The sequence below is a fragment of the Poecilia formosa genome, unplaced genomic scaffold (assembly GCF_000485575.1).
Source record: "Poecilia formosa unplaced genomic scaffold, Poecilia_formosa-5.1.2 Scaffold209, whole genome shotgun sequence".
In the NCBI taxonomy this organism is placed as follows: domain Eukaryota; kingdom Metazoa; phylum Chordata; class Actinopteri; order Cyprinodontiformes; family Poeciliidae; genus Poecilia; species Poecilia formosa.
Genome location: NW_006800148.1, coordinates 1 through 14,186, shown reverse-complemented (window position 1 = coordinate 14,186; position 14,186 = coordinate 1). Strand labels below are relative to the sequence as shown.

The 14,186-nt window shown below is 34.6% G+C and overlaps 1 protein-coding gene across 1 annotated transcript; it reads left to right on the top strand.

Annotated features, from left to right (window-relative positions):
- Positions 1-2,134: 2,134 nt before the first annotated feature.
- Positions 2,135-8,939, top strand: LOC103148615 (protein FAM3C-like). Its single transcript, XM_007567461.2, has 10 exons — positions 2,135-2,241; positions 4,398-4,436; positions 4,952-5,035; positions 5,839-5,895; positions 5,970-6,078; positions 6,259-6,317; positions 7,114-7,164; positions 7,235-7,319; positions 8,143-8,269; positions 8,361-8,939. Exons 1-10 carry the CDS (start codon positions 2,223-2,225, stop codon positions 8,448-8,450), a joined length of 720 nt encoding a protein of 239 aa, XP_007567523.1. The 5' UTR covers positions 2,135-2,222; the 3' UTR covers positions 8,451-8,939.
- The last annotated feature ends 5,247 nt before the right edge of the window (positions 8,940-14,186 follow it).

Below are 14,186 nucleotides of genomic sequence, written 5' to 3'. Positions count from 1 at the left end.
TGCACTAGAAACTAGACAGAAATACTTTGTAAGATTTTGTATTTTTAGTGTTTTTGTTATTGTTTTTTTTATTTAAGACAGCTTTCCTGGTAAGAAACGGCGTAATCAGGTGAAACGGCGCCCTCTTTGGGTGAACTCTGGAACTGAGTTCACCCAACTCCTCATCAACTCACATCTGCATCAACTGTGTGAGTCCGTCACTGGTTAAAAGAAATAAGTTTGTTTTATTTTTATAATCTCCGATGTTCTGCTCTGTAACTTATGACCCGAGTTGAAGAAGAAGAGGAGAGATGCAGCTGTTTCCGTTCTGAAGTGCTTTCACAGAAGCAGCGCCCCCTGCTGTTGGAACAGACATTTTAAAAACGTTTGAATGTTTTATACCATGTTGTAAAAACTGCCTTTTAATTTTCTGTCCTGACATCTGTCTGTTCATGTGTCAAGTTTCTGTGGAGGATTAAAACTCTGAGTCTTTATCAATTTGATAATATGATCAAATCATCCACTTTGTCTTATTTGGTTTCTTATGAATTTGGTCAGGTTAGTGAATGAAATTGAGCAAAATTTTACGTTTAAACACTGCAATAAGCCTTCTAACTATCTATCTAATGCAGTTTGTGCAAGGTCAAGAATTTTGTGTTTGTCGGGCCCCAAAGCTGTAGCCCAGGGCCCCAGATCCTTCTAAATCCGGCCCTGTATACTGAGTATGGCTGAAACAAATAGTAGTGATGAATTAGTTATTAGTAATCAATCAATCGTGGAGTATAAAGACTAAAGACCAATTGGTGAAAAAATCTAAGAGTAGTATACAAGTCAATTATATAAAATACATTTTGCATTTAAGAATGGATGGAAAAAAAAGAGCAAGGTTACATTCTAAAATCTATTAGGATCTTAAAAATGGATTTGAGCAAAAATATATTTAACATGATTAAATATAAGTGATAAGTTCCGTAATAAAGTAAAATAACATTTTTAAACAAAAAATATTTTATGAAATTCACAACAAATCCCTATTAGTTTATAATCCCATTTAAAAACAACTACCAGTGACTAAAATTTTTATTACACAAAGTAATAAAAACCATAAAAGTAACAATTATTTATAGGATATTGAAGTAGCCCCTGAGTGAAAAGATTAAATATTAGTTTCCTTTCAACTCACAGCAGTAACATTCCTACAGTGAAAATCAGCGTGAAAGTTCACCAATCAGCAGCTCTGATTTAAATGTGTCATCAGCTCCCGTATTCACAAAAGTAAAGCCTGTTTTTTCTGACAGTTTCCCAAAGGCTGAATGTAGGTATCAAAAGAAAAGGACCTAAAACTGAGCCTTGTGGAACACCGTATTTAAATGATTTAGTGCTTACAGAAACAAACATCTTTTTATCAGCTGTTTATCATCCTGATAAACAGGATGTTTATCAGGATGAGCAAAAATATCATCCTGATGATAAACAGGATGTTTATTATCCTGATAAACATCCTGTTTATCAGGATGTTTAAGTCAACCGCGTCAGAATTATGACTGATCAGTATTTTGAGTTAGGTGAAAATGAATATCTGACATGATGATGGATGAATTGAAGCTTTCACAGCCTGAAGGAAACGAGAAAAACAGGCTCAGGAAAAGACAAACGTGGATGCTGAGACACTCCCTGAGCACACCACAGGGCGGTTTGACCAGAACAATCAGCTGCAGACCCAGACGAACAACTTCTTAACAGAGGCCATGAACCTGAAACTTCAGGTTGACGTTCAGATCCGTTTCAAACTGAACAACCGTGTGGTTTCCTCAAACTTCAGATCCTCTGTGGGGTTTAAACCTGCACACTGTTTGGATTAATAACAACAAAGATGGTTTACATTGATTTTGAAACAAATAACACAAAATAATCATGACTAATAAACATAAGTAAATAAAAAGGGTTATTTTTACAGTATTAAAGTGTTAAATTTTGATAGATCACTAATTATGAAACTCAAAGAACCGATCCAAACTAAAAAATAAACTCCTTCTGTAAATTAATATATAAAACTTTCCTAACTCTATAGTTGATTTGAATGTAATTATTCAGGAAACTCCTCTGGCGTCTGCAGCCGGACTGTGACACTGCAGCTGCTGATTGGCTGTTGCTAGGCAGCAGGGGGCGGAGCAAGTCCAACCTGTTCCTCCTGGATTCCACCTGAGGCCGCTCACAGTGAACGGCAGCCGGACATAAGAAACATGTTCACCTTCAGAGTCGGTCAGTTTTACCTTATTTCTTCATGATTTTGATTTATTTCTCTGCTCTGTTTGAAGGTCTGCTGGCTTACCTGTACAGGTGTTTACAGTAGAGCAAATTATCTGTACAGGTGTTTGTTGTTAGCAATAGAGAAAACATACCTGTACAGGTTTTAGTAATAGAGCAAAGTTACCTGTACAGATATTAGCTGTTATCAGTAAAGCAGAAGTATACAGGCGTTAATAATAGAGTAGAAATAATTTTATAGGTGTTAATAGTAGAGTAAATATCCTGTACAGGTGTTAGTTGTTAGTATTGGAGCAGAATCACCTGTTCAGGTGTTAATGATGCAACTAGTTTACCTGTCCAGGTGCAGCTCGTGATTCAGGTACAATCCTGCCTCACCTGTTTAACAGTTAATATTTCAGGTATTTCTTTCCGACAGTCTGGATTTGATTCATTTCACCTGCTAAAGATTTTAATTTCCGATGTTTTAAAGTGAATCATGAACCAGAGTTTCATTTAAAATGTCTAATCTTATCTTCCTACAATCTCAGGGAGTAAAGTTCAGATTTTTATCTTGATCAAACTTTAAGAGAAAGAGGAGTGAATAAGAAGAATCTAAAGACTAAACCAACCGGAAAGCCCGGCTTCTTGTCTCCCAGGGCTCACTGCGTTTCTTCTGTTAAAGTACATAAAGTATTTCAGTGGTTTTGCTGCTTTGTTTTTGAAACCTTCTGGATGCTGATCAGCAAATAATCTTTGTTGCATCAGCGATGGAAAGATGTTGTGGATCCTGATGAAGTTTCCCTCACAGCATCCAGAAGAAAACAGTTTCTAATGTTTCATTTCTGACAGAGAAAAAATGAAGATAAAACTTCAAACAATCCGGAGAGGATTTTTTTTTAATGCTGTTCTGTGTGAGAAGAGCACAAATTTGTCACAAAATGATCACAGTGTCCTTATTTCTTATCTGATTTCTAGAAAATATGTGCCTTAAATCAAAGCTGAGAAAATTACTAAGGTTAACGTAAAAATATATGTTCTACCTACATATATGTTTATAAACAGTTTGGTTTCTCTAATTTCTGTCAAAATGCAAGAAATTACTAAAAGAATTTTTCTTTTATTGGATAATTAAGTAAATTTGACAAAATTACTGTTGTATTAGTTTGTTATAGATTTTATTAAATATTTTATCCTATTTGAAGATTGTTATGAATTGAGACTTTCTATGAACTAAAGAGTCAATAAGTCCAGCTTCTGTCCTTTATTGAACTTTAAGGAATTACAATGGCTGCAATGCGCCACAACAGGAAAATGATGCTAAAAAACAAATGATGAACAACTCAAAACGTCCTTTTTCTCGCTGTCGACTTTACGCCTAACGGAGCCGTTGCCGTGGTGACCAAATGTGAACAACTCCGCTAACCAGAAGAGCAGAGAAGACAGTCTGACAGCCTCATAAAAGCTCAGAACTAGCCGTAATTTTGTTGATTTCATGATCAATCTTTCTTCATACGGTCATAAAAGTTCCACCATCATTATTTCCGGTAAGAACTGGATGGTTCACATTTTTATTTTCTTATTTTGATTCATGTGAATCCTGGTGGAACAGGAAACCCAGGAAATCCCAAACAGAACCGTCCGGTAAAGTTTCAGTTTATTTCTCCTCATGTCTGTTCAGGAAGTGCTTAGCACTTATTTTACTCCATTTATTTTATTAGCTTTATTTATATCTGAACATGAAACAAAGCATAAAAATGACTCTGTCCGTACAGAGCCTCTGAGTAAACCCCTGCAGCCATCCTCTGTGTTCGATCCTCACTCTCTCTTCAAGACGCTCCTGCTTTTCCTTTATCATTAGTTATTTGCAGAAAGTCACTATTTTATATCTGATTGTAAAAATCAATTTGAATTGTCGACTTGTTAAAATGTTTGGACAGTAATCTTGGGCCGAAGCTGATTTGTTCACAGATTATTGATGTGTTTTAACTCTAATCCAGTCAGTTTTTCTGAGTTTGTGCTGAAACTCGTTTTAAATCCTTTAATCTTTGGTATAATCCTGAAAACACTCGGAGGATTTACCTGCCGCAGACGATGATTCATCCTCTCACCTGTCTGACCTATTTGTCCTGAAAAACTCAACATTCACAGCATCACTTTTTATATTTCAGGGAAAAAAAACATTGGGAATCAATGCAACGTCATCAGATGTAAGTTTCAAACCTTTCTGATTTTATTAGTTTGATAAAACTGCAAAAACACAAAATCCCTACCAAGTTTTTTTCACTATTCTGGTGCAAACATCTTAATATACTTGAAATAAGACAAAAATAACTTATAAGTAACTTTTTGCGAGATATAGGAGCTTGTTTTAAGTAAACAATTCCTTATTATTGCTGAAAAAGATTGTTTCACTTATGGGAAAATGTCTTTTTATAAGTTAAATAATATTTTTCGTCAGTATTAAAGTATTATTGCTTAATAAAAATCCTTTATATTTTGCTAAAGACTTGTCTTATTTCTAGTGTACTAAGATACTTCCTCCAGAAGCTAAACAAACATACTTGGTAAGATTTAGTGTTTTTTGTGGTGACCGTCCCGGTTGTATCGTTCCTGCTGCAGAAATAACCTGACCGGATCAGAACCTGATCAGAAAATCTTCATCCTTACTCTCCTGTTGTTTCTCTAAAGCTGATTTTTTTTCATTGATGTTTTTGTCTGTCAGGGTTTCTCCAGGCGCTGCTGTTCTTCATCCTCCTGCTGTTCATCGTCGTCATCTTCCTGAAGCTCTACAACGACCCGATCACAGGTCAGAACCTCCAGATTCTGCTGGTGGAGACCGTTTCTGTGTCACAGTGATGATGATGATGATGATGAAGTCCTGCAGACGTTCTTGTTTTCTCCATAAAAGTGACTCATTTCAGGTTTCCTGGACGATAAACTGATTTTATCGATTAAAGAAATTTTTTGTTTTTGAAAATTAAATTTCTGAAAAATCTGGATTTTTTTTCACCAATGTGGTTACGTGTGATGATGTCACTGCACCCAGATCCGCCATCTTGTTTGACAAGAAGGTTTTTCATCTTCGATTTATTTGGACTTTTAATTCAGATCAACTCTACAAGGAATACTAGGGATCAAATTTTTTATTTTTTTTAATTACAAGAATAAAGTCATAATTTTACCAGAATACAGTCATAATATTAGAAAAATAAAGTAGTAATTTATGAGAACTCCAACACGGAAAATGCAAATTAAATGAGAAGTGTTGAGCATCTCGTGTAGTTATACTTTGGTATAAGTTTTACAGATAATACTCAATAGAAACACTTAATCTTTTTTCTGCTAAAATTGTTCGTGAATATTATGATCACTCTCTCATAATAAAACAAAAATCATTATAGTTTGGCCTCAGTACTCTGTTGTCCAACTCACAGAAGGGATGTTTGGAGAAAAAAAAGGCATTTTTTTGAAAATATTTTCTGTAATTTTTAATTTTTTTCTTTTTTTTTTTAGAAAAGAAAGCAAACAAAAACCGATTAAAATCTGGCCTGGTTTGAATAAAATCAGAGATTTTATTTTATTTTTACTGAATGGTTTCTTCTCTTGCAGATATAACTAAAAATGCGCTGCTCACCGGTCGGATCTCCAGGATGGACGCCAACGCAGGTGAGTCTGGACCCGGTCAGAACGGACCGGATCTCCTGGGTTTGTTGGGACCTGATTTGTGTTTTTTCCTGCAGAAGGGCCATGCTTCAGGAAGAACGTCTGTCCAGCGAATCACATCGGCTTCTTCGTCCAGAGCGGAGCTGCAAACGTTGTTCCTCCAAAGATCTGCGTCAACAACAACCTGTAGGATCTCCGTTCTCTTCTTTCTGTCGGCTGTTTGTCTCTTTATAGACGTTTAATTCTGTCTGTTTGGACCTTTTCCTGGTTTTTCAGCCTGTTTTCTGTCTCTCTGGACCTTCTGCTTCATTTCAGTCATGTTGTTGATCAGATGATGTTTGTTGACTCAGTGTTTTGTTGCTTCAGGGCTTTAGGAACCGTTATGAACAACGCTGGCAGCGGCATCAACATCGTGGTGGTAAACGGTGAGTGTCTGGGATTAAATCTGGGTTTTTACATTTTAATTTAGAGGGTAATTGTAACTCATTTTGCATTTATTTAACTTAACTTGTATTTTTTATTTACTTCTAAAACTTTTTTCATCATAAAAGCAGCTGTTTTTATGATATGCGTATCAGGGCTATTGTAGAAAGAAACAAAAAAAGGAAAAGTAAATTTCTGCCAAAAAAAATTCAGACATTTTTCGACTAACCTCAGACATTTTCTGAATAAAAATTCGAAATTTCTGAGCTTGAAAAGTAAAAATAATTGCTTGAAAATAAAAATTTAGATAAATTTTAGAAATCTTATTGAAAATTCTTGGAAATTTCTGAGTTTCAAAAGTTTAAAATTTGCTAGAAGAAATCTGAAATTTTAAGATTTAATCTTATAAATCATTTAGGAAAAACTAAGAAATTTCAGAATTTCAAAAGTTGAACATTTTTGACAATTTTTTTTCTTCATCATTGTAATTACTCTCTTTTTCTCAACATTTTAAGTTTTAATTTTCAATTATTTAGATATTTTTCTTATGAGTTCAACATTTTCGTCATCATTTTGACTCCAATCTTAAAACAGGTGATCAACACAGGAAGAAAAATACATAAAAAATAATTATTTCACATCTTTTGTTTGTTCTCTAAGTGACCCTATATTCTGTTTCAGTTTTTCATACAAATGAGAAGCTAAATAAAATTATTTTCAGTATTTTCTAATAATAAGCGGTAACAGTAGAACGCGCCCTGAGCTCCATGCTGATCTCACCTGGTTTGTGTCCGGCAGGTAAATCCGGAGAGGTCGTGAAGACGGATCACTTCAACATGTACAGCGGCAGTAAGTCGCCGTCATGAGGCCGGATTCTGTCGGATCCGAACGGATCCTGATGCTGAGGTTTGTGTTGCAGGTGTGGAGCCGCTCATCGAGTTCCTGAAGGGCGTCGAGACGGGTTCTGTGGTTCTGATGGCTGTGTACGACGAGGGATCCACAAAGTCAGTTCTCCCTGAAGACGCTTCATGTTTACGGAGAAAAACTTAAATCTGCCCCGAGGAGAAAAGATAAAGTTTCTCCTGAGCTTCTGAAAAAATACCAGAAATAATTTGATCCCAGATTGTTTTAACTTCATCAAAATGAAAATTTGACATTAATTTTAACTTGATCACATAAATACAGTAAAGCTGTAATCAAACTTTCTTCATAAATTTATCCACAAATCACATCAGAAATCTCATAATTAAAGATTTTTACTGTCAGATTATTTATCAGATACATAAAGAAATTTGGTTTATTTCAGAATAATGATGAATTTATTCGTTTACTTATAGTTTCCAATTATTAATTTATAAATTTTTATTTATTCACTTCTACTTATTGTTTTATCCATTTATTTCAATCATTTCATTTACCAGCAAATATTTTACTATTTTTTTTATTTACATATTGATTTATTTTTAGTTTTTATTTATTACATAATTATTTGTATTCAGTCAATTTCTTTTCATATTATCTGTATTCCTCTTTACTTATTATTTTTTCACTAATATTTATTAATCAATATCATTCATTTTATTTTTTAATTAATATAATTAATTAATTTACTTACCAACATTTATTAATTTATTCATTAATACAGTAATTAATATATTACTGTATAACTGTTTTTATAATAAACAATTATATACAGTTTCATATTTCAATTTATATAAATTTTTACATAAACAATAATTTTTATAAATCATTATTTATTTATTTATTTATTTATTTATTTATTTATTCCTGTATCAGACCCATCATCCAATGTTTTTGTCCCGTCAGGTTAAATGAGGAGGCCCGGACTCTGATCTCGGACCTGGGAAGCTCCACCATCCATTCCCTGGGATATCGGGATAACTGGGTGTTTGTTGGTGGGAAAGGAACGACAGGGAAAAGCAACTTTGAGAAGGTAAAGTCATCAAATTAAACTAATTTAACCCAGATTTGCTGACTAATTAATTTGCTGTGAAACTAAAATCTGATCCATTCGTGTGTTCCAGCACATGAAGAGCGACGATTCCAAAAACAAGTACGACAACTGGCCTGAGATGGTGGAGGTGGAGGGCTGTGTTCCCAAATACGTGGAATAATCCCGGAAAAATCAGCAGGAAGCTGCAGGAGGGGACTTTTAGGACTTAAACTGATCTGGATGAGTCCATGAGATCCTCCACATCCTGCAGATAAACCTGGATCTGATGCTGTGACTCAGATCCAGGTTCAATTAAAATAATCCGGTCAATTTTGGGTGGAATAATGGATTTTTATTCAAGGAAAACTGAGGAAACGTCCCAACATCTCCACTGATTCAGGATCCTAATCCATTTGGAATAATCCTGCTGCTGCAGATGTTGAACTTCCCTCAAAGTTTAGCTTCACCTGCAGGAGCTTCTGAAGACAATTTCACCAACAAAACTTCCAGACGTCTGCAGATTAAACGCAGATTAGCAGATTATTAGGGCATCATGAGGACACACAGTGTTTTTATAGGAAGGGGATTTGATGAATTTTCGTTGTCAGATAGAAAAAGTGGGAAAAAGTAAAAATATTATAAATATTTCTATTAAAAGGAGACATTTAAATTCTTGTTTTTAACTTATTTTTTGTTTTTTTATTAAATAAATCCTGTTTTTACTTTATTGTCTTTGTTTTAAATTTTCATTTGAACCCAAAATAAACCAAATAAACAGAAAAAGTAGACGTTAGTTAGTTAGTTAGTTAGTTAGTTAGTGACAGACACAATAATGTGGACAAATTCCAGAATTCTTATTAAAGTCAGAATATTAAAATTAAAGTCAGAAATCTGAGATTAAAGTTAGAAATCCGAGATTAATGTTGGTTTCTTCTTTTTTCTGGTGACCCTAATTTTCTTCTGAATGTTTCTGACTCAGCCGGAGTTCAGTTTGTTTTTTTCAACATATTGAATCTGGTCTTAAACTTTAAATTGATAGTGAGTTCCAAATTGAGAGAGCAGTTTGAGATAAAAGCGGTTCTACAATAAGGAACCTTACATTCATTACAGCTGCTCTGGTAGATCTGCTGTCGCCCTGCAGTTACTAAAACAGAGAAGACGGGAATAAATTCATGTTGGTAGAAAAACAGGAAGGACCAGAGGAACAAAGGCAACTCTAAAACGCTCCAACCCAGTTAAGGAACAAACACAACGATTGTTTTGTTGAGGAAGAAGGTGGAAATCTATCAGATCTGATCGGATTGATCCCTCTGACCCCAAAACAGATCCAGAACTTTCAGTAGGAACCGTATAGTTCATCTAGAGAAGAACTGTTTCTGTTCTGGTCTGAACTGTCAGCCCTTTTTTCTCATCACAGCATTTCCTACTCTACCAAGAATATGTAGAGCAGAACGATTAATTTGTGTGGATAATTACAGGATTTTTTGTTGTGAAATGTAATTTCTAAGCAATGGAGCAACAAAAATACAGCAAAGTGACTCAGTTTACAGCTCTACATGAACTCTGCTGCCAACTAGTGGTTAAATGTAAAACAACAACAAAAAACTGCAAAAGCACAGAATCTTACCACGTATTTTTGGTCTAGTTTCTATTGAAAATATCTCATTACACTTGAAATGAGACAAAACTAACTTACAAGCAACTTTTTAGCAAGATATACCAACTTGTTTTAAGTAAATAATTCCTTAATATTAATATTAAAAAGTACTAGTTTCACTGGCAGATTATTTCACTTATAAGATGGGAAAACTGTCTTGATGAAAGGAAAATAATCTAACAGTGGACCCAGTAGTGTTTTGTCAATTTTAAGCAATTATTTACTTAAAACAAGCTCCTATATCTTGCTGAAGTTATTTGTTAGTTTTGTCTTATTTCAAGTGCATTAAGAGTTTTGCACTTTAAGATTTTGTGTTTTTGCAGTGAAGTTATAGCATATCAACTCTGAGTATTAAAAAGTATCCACATATAAAACTTTTTGAGATGGATGAATTTAAATGTCAATAAATGTTGCATTCATTTTTGTAAATAGAGTCCAACAGCCCCAGTTCATGTGTCAATTTTAAATAGTGAGGCAATCCAAACAATTAACATGTGGTTTAATGGTTTAAACCACATTAACCACATTAATAACCTTTTTTTTAATGGAGGCTATTACAAAAGGCTATTATAAAGTCATAGGGTTCCCAACAATAAATTGACAAACTATTTTCTTATGAAGTTTAAACATATTTAGCATTGTTTAAGACTGCAGAATAAGCAGCTGTGTTTACTTAGGAAGGACATGGCTTATTTGCTTTTCTCAAGGAATTTCGCATGAAGTTCACTGTTTAATTTTGATTGCTCAAATAAAACAGAAGAAACTCGAAATAAGGGGACAAACAGTGACAACTGAAGACAAACAGAGAGAGGACTGGTCCTACAGGATTTAAAGTTCCTGTGAATCCGATCATGTCAGATTTCTTGGTTAACTTCTAATTATATTCAGTGTTGTCTGAACAAATACTTCACATCCTGCAGAGCTCCTGTTCTGAGAGCAGTTAAACCCGGAAGCAACAGAAATGACTTTTTAAAGATCGAAAATTTCACATTTCTTCCGCTTCACTTAATTTGTTGAAAATCATCCATAATTGCTCAAGGAAAGCTCCAAAAATGTAGAATATTATTAAAAATACCATGAAAAAGTGAAATTTTTTTGTCATGCATTTCAGAAACAGTCTAGTTCTTTACCTCTCAAACATTTACCTTTCTCTCAACGTTTTCTGAATGTGCTACAGCGTTTTCCGAGACATTAAATTTTGAGTTTTCATAATTTGTTTATCCTTAATCGTCGCACTTTCTTTGTTTCTTTATTTCACCCGTATGATTGAGTACATTTCTGGTGCAATACCAGTTTCCGCCAGAAGATGGCAGTAGCGGCAAATACGAGAGAGGCTAACTTCAAGCCTAGAAGAAGCTCAGAGTCAGCGTCGCTGCGAAGCCATATTTATTTTTTAAAAAGCTGATTTCTGTTTTAACGGGTGGGTGAAGTCTACATTTAACCGATAAGGTACCATTATTGTAAGTGTTTGTGAGTGGAGAACAGTATTTTATTGGGACACATTGTATTTTGAGAAATTTCTGTGTGTATTTTATTAGAAGTGACTCTTAACTGCCGCTAGCCTAGAGGCTAACTACCGTTGGTGAAACTGACTTTACTAAAAGTGCTTTCAGTTACCATCTTCGAAGAAAAAGTTGGTTGGTTTTACGGTTATTTACCCCGTAATTTTTGGTTAGAGGGAAATTACAATGTGTCTTTTGTTTTTTAAAAGGTTTTGTCGGCTCTAGTGACCTTTATTTGGCAGTTGTCAAACAGAAAGCGATTTATGAGAAAGAGAGAAGACATTTGTTCAAACACGAGTCCACACATTCTAAGAAAATAACAATAAATAAACAAATTACGAGAATATACTAATGACATTATGAGAATAAAGTCGTAGTACTACAAAGCATCCATAATATTACGACTTTTTTCTGGTAATAATGGCACCAATTCTTGTAATTGTATAATTTTATTTTTGTAATTTTATTTTTTCTTAGTTTGTCTCTAAATACTTAAAGTATAACATTGGAAATGTATTTCTATTAGTAATGTTATGTAAGCTGAGTTCATGATTGTCTGCTAATTAATATGTTTTACATAATATAACAGACTGTACAAACAACTGTGCAATTATTAAAATCTAAGTCTACCTTGCATAAAAGCAGTGTAAGCGTAATCGCAGCGAAGCCATTACTAAAGAAACTGATTTCTATTTTCACAGAATAAAAACACAAATCATCTGCTGTCACATTCACATGAAACCTGACACCACGGATTGATAATTGAAATTAAATATGGAGTCCAGCAGCAGAGCAGATGGAAAAGGTAAGAAAACTGAAAACATGATGTTAATCAGCAGTTTTTTTTGTTTTTGTTTTTTTTTTTTACCTGAAACCAGTTGAACTGTTTCTGTTGCGCTGAGAGCTGAAGGATGTCTCAAAAATCTGCAAACAGCGCCACCTTGTGGAGTTTTAGAGCTGTAGCAGGCTGGCAACACCTGATTTCTCTCACTCTAACATTCAGTTTCCCAGCACCCAGTGAACTGACTGCTCAAACAAATGTTTTTCTCACTTCATTTCACAGAAAAAAGTTGCAAAAACATCTGTTGCAGCTTCCAGGGTCCTGCTGCTGGAATAGTCTACTGGTCAAGTCCGATGCGACGGGACTTCAGCTTCTTCTGCTTTCTGCAAGAAAACATGTAGTCATGATGGAGACCTGGATAGAGAGGTAGCAGAACTGATCTTTTTCCTTTATTCTTCTCAGCAGACAGTTTCTGAAGTTTCTTTAATCAGACCTTAATTAAGACCAAAGTGTCTGCTGATATTCAGTGCTCTGATGCAGACGCTGATAATCTTCAGATTGTGGAGGAATGTTCTGCAGACGGTCATGTTTCCTCAAGAGACGCCGACGGTCTGTAGAACGACCTTTTCTCTGAGCATTTTAACAAACTTAAACCTTTCTGTGTATGTATTTAGGGCTGTTGTAAACAATTATTTTAGTAATGAAGTAATCTGTCAGTTATTCTTATGATTAAACAAGTAATCAAATAAAAAAAAATTGATAGATAAAATATTAGTAAATACTGCCATACCAGCAGTAATAACTTTGGATATCAACATTGGCCCAAATTTTCGTATTTGTGCATCCCTAATAATTACTTTTCTGTAGTTTAGAAAATTAACCTGTATCAGCAATGGCTCACTCTTCCTGAACAAAAATTATAGAAAAATCAGAAAAATCACAAGAAAATTAATTAAAATATCAAATGTTCTTTTATGTATTCATTGAGTCAATTTAATAGATGAACTCTCACTTTGCTCAGCCACTGAAAGCTTTTGTGTCCATATTTCTGATTTTGCACCACCGATTTTGGTGTGCAAAATCCAGTAGCGTGTGACAACAAACATATGTTTTTTTGTGTACCGGGCCTGTACACATGTACATTGCTTTATCATACATACATATCATATCATACATCTCTAAGGCTCCACAGGGTGGAGCTGTTTGCAGCCTTTTGAACCTGATCCTTCAGCTCTTAGTGTAGCAGGGACAGTTTCATGTGAAACACCTGCTGATTAAAATCACGTTTCCAGTTTTCTGACATTCTCAATGTTCTGCTGCTGGACCTGAAACTTCCCTTATTTCACTTCAGTTATCAACTTATGTTGTCCAGTTTCATCTGAATGTGATGGGAAACAAACTGATTTGTGAGTAAAAGTGTCTTTATTCTGAAATCAGATTTTTTAATAATGGCTTTGCTGTCATAATGGTTATGCTCCATTTAAACAATGTATTAATTACACAATTGTTTATGCTGATTTATGTCCAAAATCAAAAATGTTAATTAACATAGACAAATAACCATAAACTTAGCTTACATTACATTATGTAATCAATCAGGTTATGATTGTAAATATTAATCATTGACAGCTGTTCAACTGATTGACAGTTAATCCATCCTCAGTTATGCCTTTAACTAATTAGATAAATATCTGCTTATACTGGTAAATATTTTGTTATTCATGTAACATCATAGTTTACTAAGCTGCAGCCAGAACATCACACATATTATCACTGTGTAGAACATCCCATCTTTTGCACTGCTGCTGCAGCTCCAACAATTGCTCCCAGATTAACTCCAATACCGGCTCCAACAGCAACTCCTATCGGTCCTCCTAAAACTCCAATAGCAGCTCCAACACCAGCTCCAGTAGCAGCTCCAGCAGCCGCAGCCCCCAGAGCAACACGCATAAACGAGTTGTCTCTCTCTGCCTGCCT